The sequence below is a fragment of the Plectrocnemia conspersa genome, unplaced genomic scaffold, assembly GCF_051122295.1.
Source record: "Plectrocnemia conspersa isolate PC_06_02 unplaced genomic scaffold, ASM5112229v1 ptg000012l, whole genome shotgun sequence".
NCBI lineage: Eukaryota > Metazoa > Arthropoda > Insecta > Trichoptera > Polycentropodidae > Plectrocnemia > Plectrocnemia conspersa.
The window spans coordinates 20,869,390-20,889,896 of NW_028277176.1; the positions used below are offsets into that span (position 1 = coordinate 20,869,390).

The 20,507-nt window shown below is 27.0% G+C and overlaps 1 protein-coding gene across 2 annotated transcripts in view; it reads left to right on the forward strand.

Moving 5' to 3' along the window:
* The first annotated feature begins 11,102 nt into the window (after positions 1-11,102).
* LOC148228576 (organic cation transporter protein-like) overlaps positions 11,103-20,507 on the forward strand; it is a 32,165-nt gene continuing 22,760 nt past the window's right edge. The window contains exon 1 of one of the 2 annotated variants that reach the window (XM_088200264.1): positions 11,103-11,688. In XM_088200264.1, coding sequence (XP_088056390.1) covers positions 11,586-11,688 — 103 coding nt within the window. In that variant the 5' untranslated portion in view covers positions 11,103-11,585. The remainder of the gene's footprint in view (positions 11,689-20,507) is intronic. The other variant, XM_088200265.1, reaches the window with a different exon arrangement.

Below are 20,507 nucleotides of genomic sequence, written 5' to 3' on the forward strand. Positions count from 1 at the left end.
CTTAAATAGCACTTAATGCTGTCTGTAAATTTAACCTTTTCATTCAGCTTGCCTTTCTCCATAAAAGTTTATTTATATCTGTGTACGTTGCCCTATTTTTTCCATTTATTGCTATCAATGTGAATAAAATAACACTTAAAGATAATCAACCCTATTATGCGTGTAAATGTTAAATGATTTTATTATATTTGAATGTCACTTTTATCATTGTGCTGCTGTTATTCAGAACTATTGATTCATCAGGTTGTAAAATTATTATTTATATAATTTTTATATGAAAACAATAATTAAACATACAGAATTCCACTATGTTTAGTAATAAAGCTAAACTAAGCGACTATAAACTGTATGTTAAAGTAAAATAACAACAGCTGACCTAGTCTAACTGACAATATTGAGATACAACTATCTACGTAGCGTGAAACTTTAGATTATTTTACTTGCATAAATTGCCGAAGCTAAATTAGCTGCGTAGCGCGTAAAATTGGTATGTTATACTAATAAGTTGTTTTATAAAAAATCTCGAGGGTCACAAAAATTTTTATTTTTATTTCTCTATATTATATATATATATATATATATATATATATATATATATATATATAGTATATTTATATATACATTATAAATATAAGGTTGATGCTAAAGTTTTCTCATATATTTATTTCTTCAAGCTGTTTTAAAAATAATCAAAACTAGTATAAAGTACTAATGCATTAAATATACTTTTGTGGCGACCATGCTATGCCAAGCCACTTTTTGGAACTAGATAAGCGTCATCCCATTCTAAGAAGTTTTGGCACTGAGGATCCCCCTCCTTCACCAGATAATGAATTCAAACTACGGCCAGACAATTATAATCGTCATCGAGAGAACTTACCCGTGCACCACAGATTATTTTCTAAGTTAAAAAATGTAAAAAAATATTAATTTAAAACTATTAATATTGTCTTGAATTATAAAAGTAGTTTCAAATGTTTACATATCAGTAACATATATCGTCTGACGTGTTGAATTTAACCAATAAGACCTCTACTAACGGGACAAAATACACAGCTTATTTGATTATCATAAATCTGACTACCACAAATTAAAAAATTTGCCTAATGCGTCATAAATTTTGTAAAATTCAAGAACATTTAAAAAATATTAATACTGTACACCGAAAAGAGATGTACATCAGATAAATTCCAGCTCCAGCTCCTCGTAGCTATCACCAAAATTATACTTTTCTGTTGCGGCAAACTCATTATGAAGCTAGATGGCTCGTGTTTCGAGCGCTGATGTCTTTGTTGCAACAGTAAAGAAGAAGTGACGCAATCGCGACCCTAGATCAGCTGAAAATATTTTGAGCATTGACTGATTTTAGAAACCAGCCCTTAGTATCTTCAAAAAGTACCTAATTGAATACACGCTACGTCAAAAATACAATGAATTTTATCCCAACGCTCCTAACAAAATGACATTAGATATAAATAAAGATAATAGAGATACCTGAGAATTATTCTTTGAATTATTTCTTACAACAATAAGTACTTCAGATTATAGATAAATTTTCATAGTTTTATTTATATATGTATTTTACTATCCATATCCAATGTATTGCTAGTGAAACGGCGCCGATTGATGATTTATGCTCAATTTGATTAGATTGAAGTTTCAACAGATATTTTAGAGAGTGTAAAACGTGACATGTTTTCTTTCATCGATTTTCAAAAAGAACAAAGATAGTGATTGTTAAATTGTCAATATTATACGCCGAGCTAATTGAAACCTTCACGCCAGTTCATTAATCACGGAAACGTTCATTAATTTGATCGTTTTGTTCATGACATATAGTTGTGTGAATATCTTTTGTGGCATCTCGTCACACTTAATCGTAAAACACGTTTATTACTATTGTACTTTCAGTTAGAGCAGCGATTCAAAGCTGTAGTAAAAACAGCCGTATAGTTAATTTATGAAAATTTTAGTATTATATTAATACTAAAATAACAACAAAGTGTAGTTTTAAAAATGTATACTAAATCAGATACTGGTTATTTTTTATGCATGGTTTCAATTTCCCTTCAGTAAATTTCTGTTGTAATAGTTTCACCTGTCTTAGGAAATGATTTATGAATAATTGCTCCAGAATATCACCATATTTTTTAGGGTGTAAGCTCATTTCTAAGCCTATTTTAAAGCTTCTTGGCTATCGCAGAGAATCCATTTCCACCGCAGGTAATAATTCTCTTCAAGAATGGTTTACTTGTGTTTCTAAGAACTAATGAGGAACAGACTTTGAAACGTTGCTGTTGCCTTTCAGTCAGTTCGTGCGGTACCCATTTGGCTATTTTTTGCATCTTTCTATGGCAACCAGATTCCGTGAAGTTGTAACCTTTAAGTAAAGCGAATGTCCAAACAGTTGTTTGTGGATAGCAGATTAAGATTTTCCACAGAGCACATTTTCAATGTTATTATCGCCAGTTTAAATATTCTCGAACTCATACAGTTTTCTGACTAACAATACCCTCGCTCGTGGCCTACGAAGCATTGAGTTTAAATTTTGTACAAAAAATACGCAAATATTCTTTAAACCTAAGTCTGCTGCTAATGTTTAAACAGTTGTTTGTGGATTAGCGTTAACAGTGTTTCTCAATATTTTTTTATCAACAGCAGTTAGAGGTCCACTTTCAAAACATTGCCAGTACGAAATTTCTCGAGCCAATAACTTAAGACTAACACTGTACTGTTAGGTACTTGCTAAATCGCAAATTATTATTTTTCGTGACCTGCACTACCATTGTACAAAACTCATACAAAAAAGACCAAAAAATAAACAAGTCTGACTGCAAATAAGAACACAACACCCCAACAATTGCGAACGTCTTGTTGAAATCACGAGTAAAAATCGGCCAAATGATATTATACAACCTAATATATATTATATGTGCAGATTGTACTAAAATAATAATAATAATAATAAATAGCAAAACTTGTACCTCAAATGTTTTTAACGTAGCGTCCAATTCTCACCAAATTGAAAATCACAAATGGATCGTCTAATGAATTTCTTTGAAACTTTCGTTGAAATTTAAATAGAATCATGTTTTAATAAATATTAAATCAGACATGTTACAAATATTGGTGTCATTCAGCCGGTTTCTCTAAATCGGTTATTATTATCAAGAATTTTGTCACAAAGATCAGAAGTGTAAAATTACACGCCGATTTTAAATCAAATTTTAACACGCTAGCTCTGATAAAATATTTACTATAAAAATATATTAAATTTTTATGATTGATGTACGCTAAATATTATTTACTTTAAATTAATCTACACACAAATTAAAAGCTTGTGAAAATAACTCCATGACCCAATTCCTTCTCACAATAGCATTTAACCGCGTATTGTCAAAGAATCGGCGTTGAAGAGTAATAGTGTTGTTTTAATCATATATAAACATTTTTACAACCAGAACAGGTTAACGTTAGACTGAAAATAGCTTTGAATGGCGTTGAATATAAACGGAAATTTAGACCGAATAAACAGCGCTGATGTGGTATAATATAAATACGGCTAATCCAAATCTTTGAAAGTGTTTGATCGTCAAATAGTTGTTTGAAGTTTTATCTTTCAAAAAATATATATATATAAACAATTCATCGGCTTATAATAATATACAATGTAATATTAAAATAGACAGATCTTTATTACATTTTTAAGTATAATTCTACATACATATATATATTTGCTGGTAATCAAAAAACGATAAAATAAAGTACTTATTAAATTAATAGGGTAGTTATAATAATAACAGACTGTGGCAGTTTTATGTTTAAAATGTTAACAGAAATCCTAGAAGAACGCAGCTGACAGAATAAAAACCCACACCGCACGCTGATTTCGAACAAATTAAACATTTACATTAATTATCATATTTTTCAATACATTTTCGTGTGTAACGTGAAACTAAAAGAGTGTCGTATCGTTTAGATGTTTTCCCACAAGTGTATTTTAAAATATTCGATATTGTTTAAAAATCATCGAATAACCCAATTCATCAACTACGACAGTAATCATCGTAGTCATATTGAGTAACAATTATTTTTTTCTTTTATGCAAAATAAATTGTATAGTTACTTAAAACAACTATTGACTACATTTTATATAAAAATATACGTTTGTATGAATATTTTTATTTAGAACGCAATATAAATAATAATAAAAGCAAAAAAAACATGCATTCAGGTTTCCACAATCACGTATTTTATCAGTCTCAGTACTTTTTTGATAAATAAAAAACTTAAATTATTAGATCAATACAAATATAATAGGTAGACTTGAGAAGAAAATTAATTAAAAGTTTCACTGTATTGTCTAATTCTAATATGTCGTGACAATTCTGAAATTAGCTTTTTTATCACTTGAATAAGTTTATCGTTCAATAAAATCGATAAAATAAAAAAGTGATAATCGAGCGATTAAAAAATTTAATTATGCGACTAATAATACAAAAATATTTTTTTTATTTTTATTTTATATAATAATTGCATAGATTTATTTTAAATAAATAGTATAATACATAAATAAACAGCATACTTTTCTACAAATTAGCACATGCATTTTTTATTAATAATAAAAAATAAATAGCAAACTATATTTTCACACGTTTTATTTAGAATTTACTTAAATAATAAATATTGAATTATACACAATATAGTTCTAAATAATACTTTAACTATACTAATATATGTATATCTTAAAGGCGTAATAAATAATTATACGCTAACAATAATTAGCAATTAATATTTATTTCTATATTTAATATATGTATAAACGATAAATGAATACAATGAAAATAAATCAATATTTTTTTCGTTCGCACTAAATAATATTTCCTTGAATTTTGTTGATCAAGAATTTTTTATGACCAAGACTTCGTATTAGACTAATCAATCACAATTCTAAGCATTACATTATTATAGAAGTTTTGATTAATGGTTGACATCATCACATGCATATTAAATTATCTGAAATTACTTAATTGAAAAATTTGATCAGCTGTCTAAAGAATATCCTGTTTTTATCTCTTTTTGATAAATGATTTATACTTATGTTTTCATGCACGTAATAGGTTTGAGTACACATTGAAATTTATAGTTATATTTTTAAATATTAACATAACTTTTAAACATGTAGAACAATAAAAATTATAGGTATGTCTTTTATATATGTCAGAATTAAGGGCCAGATATACATTTATATATCAATTAAAAATAAAATTATCCGAAGTCTATAATCGTTGCATATTTTTTATTAATCTAAATACACTTTTGAACTATATTACGCAAGGTATTCAATTATTTTTTAGTGATTTACAACTCGAGAATAATGGATGTTGAATGGGTGTTGCTTTAATTAACTCCAATTGCTGAATGCTATTTTTACATATTTTTTATACCATCGACAGCTTTTTTGCTCTTTTCTTGACTATAAATCATACCAAATGTCGATGTTAATAATACGATTTAACATAAACTTTTGACTCTGCAATTTTGCAAAATCGCATACCAGAAACGAGAAATTATTATAATATACGACGTTGCCAAAGAATGCGAATTAGATGTGACAATCTGGAAATTCAGCATTTTATCATGATAAACCATATTTAGCAACATACTATTTGTTCATCAAGAAGCATTTTTATTACTGTGCATATCCATTAATAAGTTAAAAACAATCTAAATAAAATTACATATTTTCAATGAATTTTATTTTTGGAAAATATACGGTTGAAAAGTCCATTTATGCATCAGATATTTTTGAACTTGATTGAATTTGAACATTACAACTATACTTAATTGTCATGTTTAGTATCTTTAAAGTTTGTTTAGTCGACTTATCTGATGTTTATTTATTGAAAGTCAAACTTCTTTAATGCTAAGATTATGCTGTAATATATTTTTTAATGTTAATACTTCAAAAAAAATTCATTTAAACAAGCAATACTTAAGTTGCTAACATTTAAGAACAATTATCTAACTATTTATAAACATTTCGTGTTTCAAATAATATGAAATGTTTGAACAATCTTCCTTTCATTCAGGTGCTTCTAAAAATACGGTTATCTATGACTAACAATATAAATCAATAAGTCGACTGTGTATAAAAATCTATTTGTCCCTTATATTTCCTCACTTGTATTAATTCATTACATAGTCAACATTTTTTAAATTGGGGAAGTTCTATTTTAATTCCCGTTACTTCATGTGTGAGCAAGCCAAAGGGAAGATATCTCACTATTGCAAAAAAATATTTTCTAATCCCCCAACTACACGTTAACAATTGGGGGGCTTACTGAACATATATAGTAAAAAATATATTTTAATATGATATGGACATAAACATGGTAAAATTACATTTTTCTTAAAAAATTTTTAAAATAAAAAAATGGCAATTATTTTTATATATGTAACACAGCGTAATACTACTATATTTATATTTTTCTAATAATAAAAATAGTTTATAATGGGCCGTTTTATAACAACCTTTATATACTTCATAAAAAATAATCGATTCCAACGATCAAACCACACGGAAACATATTACAAACATATTTCGCAAGACCATTTAACCCACTGATTTTAATTATCTTCTCAATTGCTTATCCTGCATAATATCTAAAATATTTGTTTTTAACGCGTAATGTATACTTATTAAGAAAATGTAGTGAATTTGTGAGATTATAATTGATTGACACTGTCGCTCGGTATTTAGCCAATTAGTCACTTCTGCTATGATAGTTTCTCACAGGAATTTTTTTCGCAACACTGCGTCTCAGACCGGTCGTTACCGGTTCGCGTTATTTTCGCTATATTTTTTCTTGCATTTAGGCACGAAATTCCGTTTTTGTCTCAAATTATAATTTTCAACTTGTTCTTAAGCACGGCGTTTCAAAATATAGCGCTTTTCATACGTAGAAAGTCGACGTGAATAAATTTGAGCACAAAAGGCGCCTCAAGTGAAAAACGTACTTCAAAAGATCATAGTTTTGTTGCTTTTTCAAAGAAACAATGGCGTTGCTCAAGACGGCAGCTGCAAATATTTATCATGTCTCGTGTGTGTATATGCACATGTGTACATGTACATATATATACGGAGAGTTCAGCGTTTAGTCTCTTATAGCTGAACTGCGTATTCGTTACAATTGAGCCGTTTTCCAAAATAACTCAACTTCCGCAGACGTTTGATAAATGACAACATCTCGCATTTCGATAAAGCTAAAAGCGAAACGTTTTAATTAAAAAATGTTGAAAATAACATAATCTACATAAGGCACTCAACGTCTGTGGTTCAAGTAAAAATCAGTAACGTAATAATACTCGACACTGAAAGAAAATTCTTCCAGATATAGATAATGCTTTCTAATAAGATTAAGAAATTTAAATGTGTAACACTTCTGTTACAAGATTATTTTATACAATTGTCGCGTATATATGCACATTAAAAAAACACCTTTTGCTATTGCCTGCAAAAGTCAAGTCAAAAATTATATGATTTCAGAAGAGAGATACAGTTTAAAAATTTGTTTCTATTTTGTTTAAAATTGTTCTTGGTCTCTCTATATTTATATTTTTTTCTGAAATCTCTTGAACAAATCGTTAATATAATATGCCATAAGTATTTATATTTTTCCGACTTTTTTTAATATTTTCAATAACGCCCAGTAAAACCAACCAATTTTATACCTTTGTTTACTGTTAGATTATATTGGAATTATACAATAAGGTTCATATTACTTTCGTGTTGTTTGTATCTGAAGAAAGTGTATCAATCGAGTATATAACACACATAACGAAGCCATAATTCTTGTTAAAATCTCGACTTTTTAAACCTCCTTATCTTATCTCCTCCAAAATAGCAACGTTTTGTTTTCAGTGTGTCTTTAAAATAGCCACGTAAATTTTCAATCGCAACGTTTATTCTGTGCAAAATAAAAAACTGTCCCAAAAATAAGTTTGTCACAAAAACGATTTGATTGTTAGTGTTGGTAGAAGAGAAGCATAACAAGCTATTGATATAAATTGACAAAATTTTATTAATAAAAAAATATATTATAAACATACATAAAAAGCAACGAAAACATTATCCGGGGGCACATACCCTCTGCGACCGCAGTTGTTAGCTGGGTGCTCGTGAGGACAAGGTGGTACAGACCCACTAAAAGCAACTCGAAAGGCTACAATATTGCTTGAAGGCATTGTTATGGACCATTTCGACTGTGAGATCTGCAATGCCAACACAGCAACCCAAGAATTTTAAGAAGTTCAACTTTGACGTGGCAACTATTGATATCAATGGTGATTAGAGAGGGTTCTCGAAAGCACTCAGAAACGAGTAGAAAAACAACAAATTCTATTTTTTTAAAAGATCTTATCACGCTTTTTTATTGTTATTGTTAACAATTGGAATTTGTTCAAAATTAGTTCCATGAAAAGTTATCTTATTTGTCAAACAGTCGCTACATAGCCATGAATTGAAAAAAATGTTTATTTAAATGTTTATTAAAAGTAATAAATTACTACAATGACAATTAAAGTAGTGATAAGCCATATATTGTCAATGTTGAAATCTTCCTAAAATTTATTTAAAAATAACATTTTGATAGGAGCACAACAAACTTAAGTTCGAACCCAGGTTTACCAAATGCATCAAGATGTTGAAAAATTTATGTGTAAAAATGGGTTGTTCTATATTTAAATCAACAAAATTCCTAATTTTAAAGCGTAAATTTAACAAAGGCGCTTTGCAAACAAACATTCTTGGTAATAGATCACTCGAGAGCCAGACATTAATAATAAACACGAAAAACTTTAAAAAATATATAGATACGAATTGCCATAACCAAAACTTTTATAACCATAGTTTTTTAATATGTTTTCCTGTTATCATTTGTAGACATTGTGAAGTAAGCACAATTTTTTTTAAATACGTTTATTTCAATATTATACATAATTTTAAAGGCATACTAATTATATATAATATACATGTTACTGGTTAATAACCATTTTCATGTTTACAATTAGTTATTAGCTAAAAATTCAATAAAAAGTAAGAATATTAAAAAAAACGCTTGTGGTTATAATTTTAAGAAAAAATGTTTTACAATCTAAGCAAAATAAAAATAATAAAAATACAGGAAACAAACAAAAAAACAGCAGCAAAAATATTAGAGTTAAAAGAAAATATGCATTTTTATAAGATTAGTATAAAAATGTGTATTATATATAATTTTTATAGCTTTGTTTTGTATAACTTGTAATTTAAAGGGATAATAGGATACCAATACGTTTTACTCTATTTCCAAATAATCAAATTATAAATTAATTAAAAAAACATTATAAATAAAACTTTGAAAGCAATTGCCTTGTATAAAATATATTTATGTATAATTGTAATTAATTGAGATAATTTTAATTCACTTGAAACCACTATAGTTAATTCGATTCTCCAAAAAAATATATGCATAAACATTCGAGTCACGATTCTAAGTATACTAAAAAATAATAATTGAGTATGTGATACATATATTTCGTTGAATGATTATAATAGTTTATTACATTGTATATGTAGTACTAATAAACAAAAAATAAATTTTATTAATACCTCTTTGACTATAAAAATAATTAAGAATAATGGAAAAAAGTATATAAATATAATTCATAAATAAAAATAAACTTAAAAAGCATTTTATAACAAAAAAAAATGAAAGTAAATAAATTTTTAATTATTAGCAACACAAAATTTTAGTTCAATTTACAGCTAGTGAATATCAAAGAAGACTTTCAAAAAATAAGATAAGTACTATATAACCTGTATAATCAAAATTAAAAATCTTAATTATGTTTAAAAAAATAAAGCTTTATAAACAAATAAATAAATAAAATATTATTTAATAAATGTGGATATTATTAATAATTTTAAGTGCACAAGTAATAATTTTATATACATATAAGTAAATTTTAAGCAAAATTAATAATAAAAACAAATTTCATCTTACTTTGGTGGATAGTGACGGTTGGCAGTAGACAGATAGTGACGCTACAGTATTGGTTTATTGAAAGTGATTACAATTAGTTACATTTTATTAAACTATGCGTGATATTTAGTAAATCTGTTCATTTGTCTTTGAATTATTTAATTTGAAAATTTAATATTTCTGTTTATTTAATACATACATAAAATTATATATATAGGATTAGCTGTTAATTTATTATTGTCAAGTTCTAGTTTTAAATAATATTATTTAAAATTTTGTAGATTTAAATAATATGAGAAACATTCTAAAAGTAAAAAATACAAAGCGTTTATTTAATATTTTAAAATCTTTTTAAATTTAAATTGACTTATAAATTATAACATTTCCTATTCAATAGTAAACATATATGTATTTTTATTCATACTCTCTTTTTCGACACCCAACACGCGCACATTTTCAGATAGCCTTTTCCTTAAAAACCGTCTCATAAATACACTTATTAAAATAATTTTATCTAAGCGATTTTTTTTTTACTCTTCATTGATTGGTCTTCCACTTTCACGAAAGTCACTTTTTCCTGATTAATGCTCTTTTGTCACATTTTTTTATCATTATAATCAAGTTAAAGATGAATTTTAAACGCACTTTTTCATGTAACACATAATATACTACACCATTACTGAACAACTTCATGCTTTAATACAGTCATTTATTATAATCTGCCACGTCACTCGGACTCTAGCGGAAACTGCAGAAAAAAATGCTTTAATATTTATTAGACTTGTATTTTTATCTTCCTAATATAATAAATATATTTTTAAACTTTAAAATAAATAAACGAAATATGTTTAAATACATTTATAAGTGTAATGACAAATTATTACATTGTAATCGCAAAGCTCACTTGTCGCGAGCTTTCAATTTTATATTGTATGCACCGCGCTTTGCCCATAAATTTATTAATAAATCCATCGATTTGGTACACGAGAGATCAGATGCTGTGGCGCCGATGATCTTCAGCACAGTATGGGAGGGGGAGGCGTTTACTTCGGATTTCTGGTTTTATTTTATAACACCAATCAGTAGCGTTTGGGACCTCGACCCACACGTACCATATGACATGCACTCCTGTGAGACATCTCGAGCGAAACATTTCGCACAGTAAATCAGTGATAAGCTGCAGATAAATTTTGACACTACATTTAACATTATTATTGAAGAAATATAATCAATGAAGATACTGTGTTGATTCAGAACGGGAATAGAACAATATAACGCGCGTGTGCGTGCATGTGAAATTTTCAATATAAATTTTCCTATTTAGTGTGTGTGTGCTTAACAAAATTTTGGATACGAATCAAGATCTCCGAATCATCAATTCACTGTACTTGTACCCCAGAAAGAAGATCAAAACGCGCAAATTTAAATCTGAAAAACATGAAGCTTGGAAACTTAAGTTGCGTCTCTATATATTTCATAAAATTCAAATGAGATATCTATAATTTACATAGTGCGAATATATTGAATTTTAAGTGCTTTTTTTAAATTGATTTATCAAAAATGGAAAAAGAACTGGATGAGGTGAAGCCAGAGGATGGAGAACTACAGGAGCTGTTGTCTATGCCTCCTGACAACGCTACCAGTAATAAACCACTGTCTCATGGTGAGTAATTCAAGTCTTGTAATGTTTACAAACACTGAACTCAAATCGCAATTAATTACAGTTGTATAAATAGAAATTGTATGATTATGCGTGCAAAACATATGTCAAATAGACGCGGGCCCGGATATGATAATATTTTTATATCACCAATTTATAAAATAGTAAACTAAAAATAAACCAACCGTTAGAAACGATAAAATTTAACTGGTGAAGTGTTGAATTTTATGTATGGTAATTTTTAATTTGTATTTAATCATAGTAGCGTTCTTAAGAATATAGTATATTTAAATTTATCTACTATGAAATATTTTATATTATGTTTGTCTAGCCTGCCTTTATAAAATGATAATACCTACAGTTTGGCAAAATTCCAAACGGGTTGACAAGAAAGCAATACTTCAACAAATAACCACCAATCAATTATAATTTATTATTTTTTGTTTGTTTAAACTTTTTTGTATTCTCTATGTAGTTTAGAATCTATAATACATAATTCTCTTGCAAATATATTTTTCTATAAAAAATCATGATAATATATTTTAGTGTTATTTAATTCAGACTTTGCACTAAATGATATGTGTTGTTAGAAATGGATGTACTTAAACTAAATTATATATAAAAGAATTTCCTTTTTTTTAATATTGATTTCACATATTTTTTTAGTAATTTTAAACGGTGAATATATATATTAACTATTCAGTTTTGAGCGAATCAATGATAACTGATATTATTTATATTTTCAAAAGTCAAAGTTAACTAGATAAAAAAGTATATCGCAACTTATTAAAAATATTATTAAGAATTAATTTAGGTCTAATAAAAAAAAACACAAGCAATAAATAATCAAGATATTATACATTATTGTTTTTTATTAATATATTATTTTAATTTTATGTTAGTTAATCCCATAATGAATGTCGTTTTTTTAAGAATCAAAAAAATCAGTTTTAAATATTTGGTTTGATTTTAATGATTTAAAATATAATTTATTTTTAAATAGAAAATTTTCTCACTTCTCGGGCTTTTTTTTAATTCTATTAACATAACGTTTTGGAGGCTTTTACGCAAAATATTTTGATTAAGATATGCCCCTTTTTCACATCGACTGCATTTCGATTTTTTTCATATATGATGTGTTGTTACGATCGGAACAATGGGTTTATTTTTCTTTCTTGTACAAACGATGCAGTTGATCACAAAATATGATTGCTGTTATTTTGTACAATATCTTTGAAATCCTACCACATATCAAAAATATTTTTTTCAGTGAGCTTGAGCTTCGTGGTAGGTTTTGCTACTTGATCTTTGGATAACCACTGTATTCTACGACGATTTTTGCCATGCATCAAATTTTTCCAACCCTCCTAACGTATTTTTACAATGTATATATATATCGAACTGGTTTAGTTTTTCGGCCAGCTGATAAATAATGCTTCCATTTCTGCAGCAAGGACATCATCGTCTATCTTTGCTAGTCTCCCTCAGGATTATTCTTGATATCGTAAATTTCCGATCGATTTTTTTTTATATATTTTAAACATTTATGGTTATCAAATGAACCACTTACCACTTCACAATAGTTTTTAGTAACTATAGTTGCCAAGTTTATTTAATAAATTCATAAAACATGCAATTTTGTATAAATTGTACACTTGATAATAGTTCTGCGATAGTAAATTTTGGGGAGCATCTTTTTTTAAATATCAAAATATAGAGTCCAGAGGTGGCACGATTGACTTGAATAAAAAATGATGTAATAAAAAATACCTATTATTAAATTCAGAATCAACTATTTAAAAATAAATTTATAACCATGACGATATATATTTTAGAAACATCAATATAAATTGACTAAAAAAATTCGCGTATTGTGTTTTATTAATTTCTTACAATACCAAGGAAAACCATGGGGTTTTCGATTATATTATACGTAGTTACATGCGGTTTTTTCGTATGTATGATATCTTTTTTAACAACAATTAAAGGAAAATTATAGTTTCTATTAGACACACACTTCGTGTTAAAACTATTAGGTATGATTTATATTATTTTTTCAAGACTCACAACATTATGTGAAAGTAAATCTTATTTAATGTTAATTTTATATGTTGGCCTATGGCATAATCATAAATGCGTTTTACTACGCCAGTGTCATGGGTTAACAGTTAAAATGCTAGTAAAGTAACAATGCCATTGTATGTCGAGTATGTGTCATCGTGGTAATTTAGAAAGTATCATTGTCGTTTTTGCAAAATGAGACAATTCGCCTCCAAAACGACCGAACGCGACAATTAAATGTAATTAGAATCGACTGTTTATGTCTTCAAACGGTTGAAGCTTGTTAAGTTTATGACTTTGGATAATAAACGAAGGGACCTTAGAAAATTTCATATCCTGTGTATCGTTGTTAGCAATACAATCGTTTCTTAGAAATTTCAAAATCAATACTTTCAATCTAGTAATGTACAAACATAAAAACGTTTTGGTATTACTATAAAATTATGGTTTAGAACAGCTCTAATTTTATTTTTAAATTATGGCAAAATTAGTGATTTAGAATATAAAAATAGACATAAATACATCTATGTATTTGAGAAACAAAAAACTGGATTTTTTTATCATTAATATTTCTGCAATGATATTTCATTACAGATTTTACTAGACTTCGATCATAACAATAATTTTCTTGTAGTGTTTGTTTAAAAAGACCGTATCAATTCCTAATTATGCCAATGCGTGATTCGTTCAGTGATATATTTGTTTTGTGCAAATAGGAACCTATAGTTAAAATAAAGAATCTCTTATTATCCTAAATTGCGATTTTCATCTGTGAACTTAAGTACCTTATATAGTCGTGATCGCATCCCTTATTCTTGCCCGTCGCGGCTATTACGTCAGTGCTTAAGAAAACTCCTCTTATACTAGTCATCCAGCTTTTCAATGAGATTACAACAAAAATGTTTTTGGAGATAGCTATAAGGAGCATATTTTCCACATACTCAACTAATACTGACAGATTATATTTATGAATAATGCTCTTTTACAAGCATTGTTTTTGAGGACTATTTCTGACTTTACATCCATGTGTAACAAACAAAATGTGTGTGTTATTTGATATTGATGATCTCTTATCTCAAAACATATCCGCAAATGCGCATTATAATTATGTATTCCATAACTCTGTTTTTAACCTAGAACTACATTTTGCTTTTTGCCAAGTTTGAGAAGAGGTCAAGTTGAAAATTAGCTTTTGAATTCAAACAATAACGGGAAAATGGGACACGAGAATAATTTGTTTAAAACGCAATTAAACTATCGGAAACTGCGCGCAATATATGCCCAAAAAAAGAGTGAGAAATCAAAAAACTCATTTCAGGTATACAATATGCGTTAAGTTATATGATGACTATCTTCAAAAAAAATAAAGAGGTGTTTCTAAATGTATTATCAAGCAATCCCTTGATATGTTTTTTTTTTGGATTTGTTATCTGTATTTTTAGAGTATCAAAGTGTCTATAAAAATAATATTTTAAGCTTTTAAATTATTAAAATTATATATAGTATAAAAGTTCCGATCGGTTATCACAGATTATAGTTTCTATGCTCATGGATGAAAGTCGAGCTTAATTGCACATAATTTTTTTTAAAATTAGTTGAATTAAGCTTATCACTTACATATGTAAAAGTTTAAAATTATCCTAATATCAAAGTACATTACAAATGGATCAACCTAAGAAATTGAAAATAAATTCGATTTATACTGTAAAAAAATACTAAATCTCAATACCTATCAGATAATTAATCAAAGTAATATTTGCATTATATAAACAATGATTTTAATATTATTGTACACTTGAAATGATTTCACTTTTAACACATCCTTATCAATATGCCATAAATATATATTGAGAAAGTTGCTTACATATTTTTTTAAATATAAATATAATAAATAATATATTTCTATTATACAAAATTAAACGATAATATTTTTGCCATTGAAAAAATAGAACAGTACCATTTTTTTAATATCTGCCATTTATCAGAAGTTTGTGAATGTTAACATTAACCTTTCAGAAAAAGTGGGAAAAATCTATCTACAAGGTTATATAAACACTTGAAATAATAGAATAAATCGTGATGTTATTTTTTATTGTGATGTTGCATGTAAATATAATTCAGGGTAATTTTAAGCGAGCCAACAGGTATAAACTAACAATAAATAATATAAAAATGCAAAAAAAAATGATCTACAAGGTTACGTGAGATTTTTTCTGAAGGGTATTTCAATGCTTATAAATGTAATAAAAACTTTTAAATAATATAATAAATAAAAAATCAGACGTGGTTCTACTTTTTTAGTAAAAATTCAATCGTGCATGAATTTTTTTCTACGATTTGAGGAAATATTTAATAAAATAAGAAGTACTATTTTAATATTTATTTTTTGATAAGAAAGTAAAAGTAATAGAAAAAAATCTTTAAATACTAATTAAATATTATATACTAAATTAATTCTGGCAGGTAACAGCGTATAGTATAATATTATCAGTAGTATTTATTTCATATAATTGATTGGCTATAATTACCTTTTTTTCGATAATTTTTTATCATATGTATCATATATGTTTTATCACTAATTGTACAAAAACTTTAAAATCCCTGATTATGCGTAATTTTTAACCTTATTCCGCTTTGCATATAAATTTTGATTAAATTGAACAGCATCTTTAACTTTTTCAATGATTTTAAAAGTCTCTGTAAAATTAGTGTCTGTTATAAAATCTCCAAAAACGTTAACTTTATCGACGTTATCGAAAATCTCTACTCTTTCCAAATGCGACTTTATTGTTGTGCTTGCTTTATCAATATTTGAGAACATCTTTTCAAAGTCTTTTTCTATCTTATCCATCAGCTCGCCCAGAGTCATTTTCCTGACATTTTTGAGCACGTCATCTTTGAGGTCCACGAGTGCGGAACCAATCTGCTTTACGACACCGCGGACCATCTTGTCCGCAGCCTCTTTCAGCTCCATATCGCCTGTGTCTAAGAGTGTGTGTTTCGAATGAGTCGTGGCCCCGTCGCAAATGGTCCGAAAACTCAGCAAAAACAACACGAACCACTGTAAAAAAACAAAGAAATGCGTTCAGTTTAAGAATCAGCCCAGAACTTATTTATGTAAAAATGTAACCTATAGTTTAGATGCTTAGAGATATTAGTGAGTTACTTAAAAGTTTACAATATAATATTTAAATAATGTATTTGTTTTTCAGAAACAGTAAATATTTTAACACCTTCTGTAAATATCCTACTTTTTTTCGTTTTCCACTAATGATTTGTTTTTTTCACTTTTTATTTAACTGACAATAGTTTCATTTGAAACTATTGTCAGTTAAATAGTTTGGGCTAATATAGAAAATGGGAAATAAAATCGATATTAGAAACATATATTATATCAAGTTTAGTTGTTTTAAAATAATAACACATTATTCGACCATTTCGAAGATAACTAAGCCATAAATTTTACTACAGATAAAGTGAACTTTATCTTCCTTGGTAGTAAATTAACGATGTTTTTATTGTCTTATTTCTGGCGAGTGATAGTTGACCCAGATGTACAATTTTTACCCATCGACAAATATTATCAGTAGTTTCTATCTTAAAACGGTTGAAATCGTATCAAAATATCAGCAATTTATGATCGACTATTAACATTCGAAGTCTTCAACTATTTAGGTATTTTAGACACCTAATCAGCGATAAATAAAATTATTAATTATAAGAGCTATTAGCATTATTTTTTGTCATTATCAAGTTCCTATATTATTTATTCTTTATTTTTAGAAATATGAAAAGAGCAAATTCTGCTTGTACAATTAGGTTATTCATAAATAGAAGACTATAAAGTTGTTATTCAAAATGCTATGGTACTTTCAAGTTTATAATCCGCAAGAGTTGTCAATGATTGGCACTTCATTAAGTTTCTGTTAATCCTTTAATTCATAGTAGAAACACGTTTTTTCTGTCAATAATATATTAGGACGGGTGAGCCCTTTAACGTGTTTTAAAATTATCTTACGCTCACAAACAAAATCAAAACAATAGTGGCTCTGAAATATTTCAAAAATATTTTTAAATTCTTATATATTTTATTGAACCTTCGCTTTTTGTTACCCATATGAAATTTTAAATTTATCTGTATTTTTTAAATAAAATTTGCTATAATCAAGAATCAAAAAACAATATAATTACATATATTTTTATTAAATTAATTCGCATATCAACAACGAATAGACACATGTTACAAATTTATTAACTGTAATTTTACACGTGTTTCTCATTAATAAATGGTTGTCATTAATACACGTGTATCGATTAAATATTTAGTATAAATATGGAGCGATTTAAATAATTAAAGATCATTAATCGGTCGCCAAGTCGAATTGTCGTATTATTGCTGGAGCATCCGCACCTCACTTATTCATGACTTCCACTACCACATCGCCCCCCTGGAGGGCGGGGGCGAAAAACCCATACATCTTTAATCTTTTAACTATTAAATCTATTATTTAAAGAAGAAAAAAATCATCAAGAATTCAAAGTTCTATGAAATATGAATTACTATATGCATTGATATTTTAAAAATATTACTTTTAAAAAAAATAACAGCAATGATAAATTACCTTTTCAATAAATTTGGGCGTGAAATTTAAAAAATGTATGTAATGCAATATATAAATATACTATATATTTGTGTTAACGCAGTCAGTTTGAGAGCTATCCATTTCATCAATATTCATAATTGAAAAAGAGTTGACAAGTTTGGGTTTACGCTACTATTATTAGCTCTAAAGCACACGATACGGATATACGTTCGATATGCTTATCATTACTATGATTGATATAAATATAAAAAATAGTAATGATTTTAATTTCTATTATTGTATTCAAAATATAAATAGGAGTAATGATATAATGATATTGAATCTGTTTTTAAGGTCGAAGGACGTCTCAACCGAATCATTTTATATTTATGTGAAAAGTTCCACCGGCTGATATTTTAGCGCAAATTTTAAAAATTGAATTTAACATGTCCAATAGTTTTGTATATGCGCGACGTGTCAATATAAAAGGAATACGTTTGCTTCATCTCATGCAAATTTAACAGTACCTAACAGCTCCCAGTAATTATGTTATGTAACAGAAATAACAACGCCTTTTTTTATGATAGGGACAGCTGGCGAAGTGAAAACAAAAGCAGGTATTGCATATACGTTCTTTCTACTACTTGTACATGCTTATCTACATTCAGACATATTTTTACCCAAATAGTCAATGTAATATACTTCACAAAACAAAATAAGTGAGTCGCAATAATTATAATTAAATAAAAATGTAACTGAAAAAAATACGTGAAAAGTAGGCTTTTAAAAAAATATTTAAAATAAACAAATGTTTTTTATTTTTTTACAATAAATAACATCTTAATGAAAAAAATATCCAATCAATAATCATATAAATATGTCGGATTTAAATGCTTTAGTTTTACTAAATAATAAACATGGAGAATCATGCGAGCAGTACTCCAATTATTTTCCGGTTAATTAATTAAAATAATAATAATAATGTCAACACCAGTAATACCGGTTTAAAAAATTCTGATATTGCAATCTTAAACTGCTACCACGTACTGCAGCAAAAAGCAACTGCAGATGTCGCATTAACCAAAAATTATAATTTTATAACATTAGGTTTAATAAATAATAAAGTTGGTAGTCTTAATTTAAGGTAGCTTAACTGAATATACACAATCCTGATATAAAGATACCTTAATTTGAGAACCAATAATATATTGTTTTACCAGCATTTATTGAAAATTTACTAATAACGATAGTTTTTAAAGTTGCATAATACAATAAATACTATGTAAACACTTAGCAATTGCATCATATCAATTAATCAACCATGTAAGTTCATGGTTAATTGCGCGTTATGTGGCGCATCTTATGTTAACTGAGTGTTTAATCATCGTGAGTGATTTATGTTAAATACGTCGGTATTTGATGATGCTAGTACATAATATTTAAAATTATTTTTTAAGCGCATTTATCAGAATCAATACAAAGGTCGTGACTCTGGTCCAATTCAATATAACAGTAATAATTATTATTATAATTCTAATAAAAAAGTTACGTTATTTAATAATGTAGAATTTAGATGTCTGATCAAAGAATTGTTTTTTGTAAAATTTAGACGTCTGATCAAAGAGAAATAATTTCTTTTGATATAATAAATTCAGTATATAAAACTATTAAAAGATTATTCATAAAAGCTTTTCTTAATAATTTAGATTATAAAGACACAACTTACCTTCATGATGACAGAAACAATACTACAATTTCGAAAGGGTGAAAATAAATTTTAAACCATTCTTAATAATTTCTAAAGTTGCATAATAGAAATTTACAATACGAAAACCATCTTTTACAGTCATATATAAGTGTATTATATATTCAGATCAATTATAATTATAGATTGAAGGTTAAATTCTCTATGCTATCATAAGTCGTGATCGTATTTTATTGCACTATCGAAACCTACATCTACTTATCAAGATTATATTATATCAAAAATAACAATTCTTCAGTACGAATGAAGTATTTGAATCGTTTCTAGCAATGTATTGCTTATAAAATAACTATGTATATTTTATAAATAAAAAGTCTGCATCTAATTATTGATGAGAAATTTTAGTAATACATAAAATATAATCAAATATTTATATTTTTTTTGCCTCTTGTTTTATACTATCTAAATCCTAT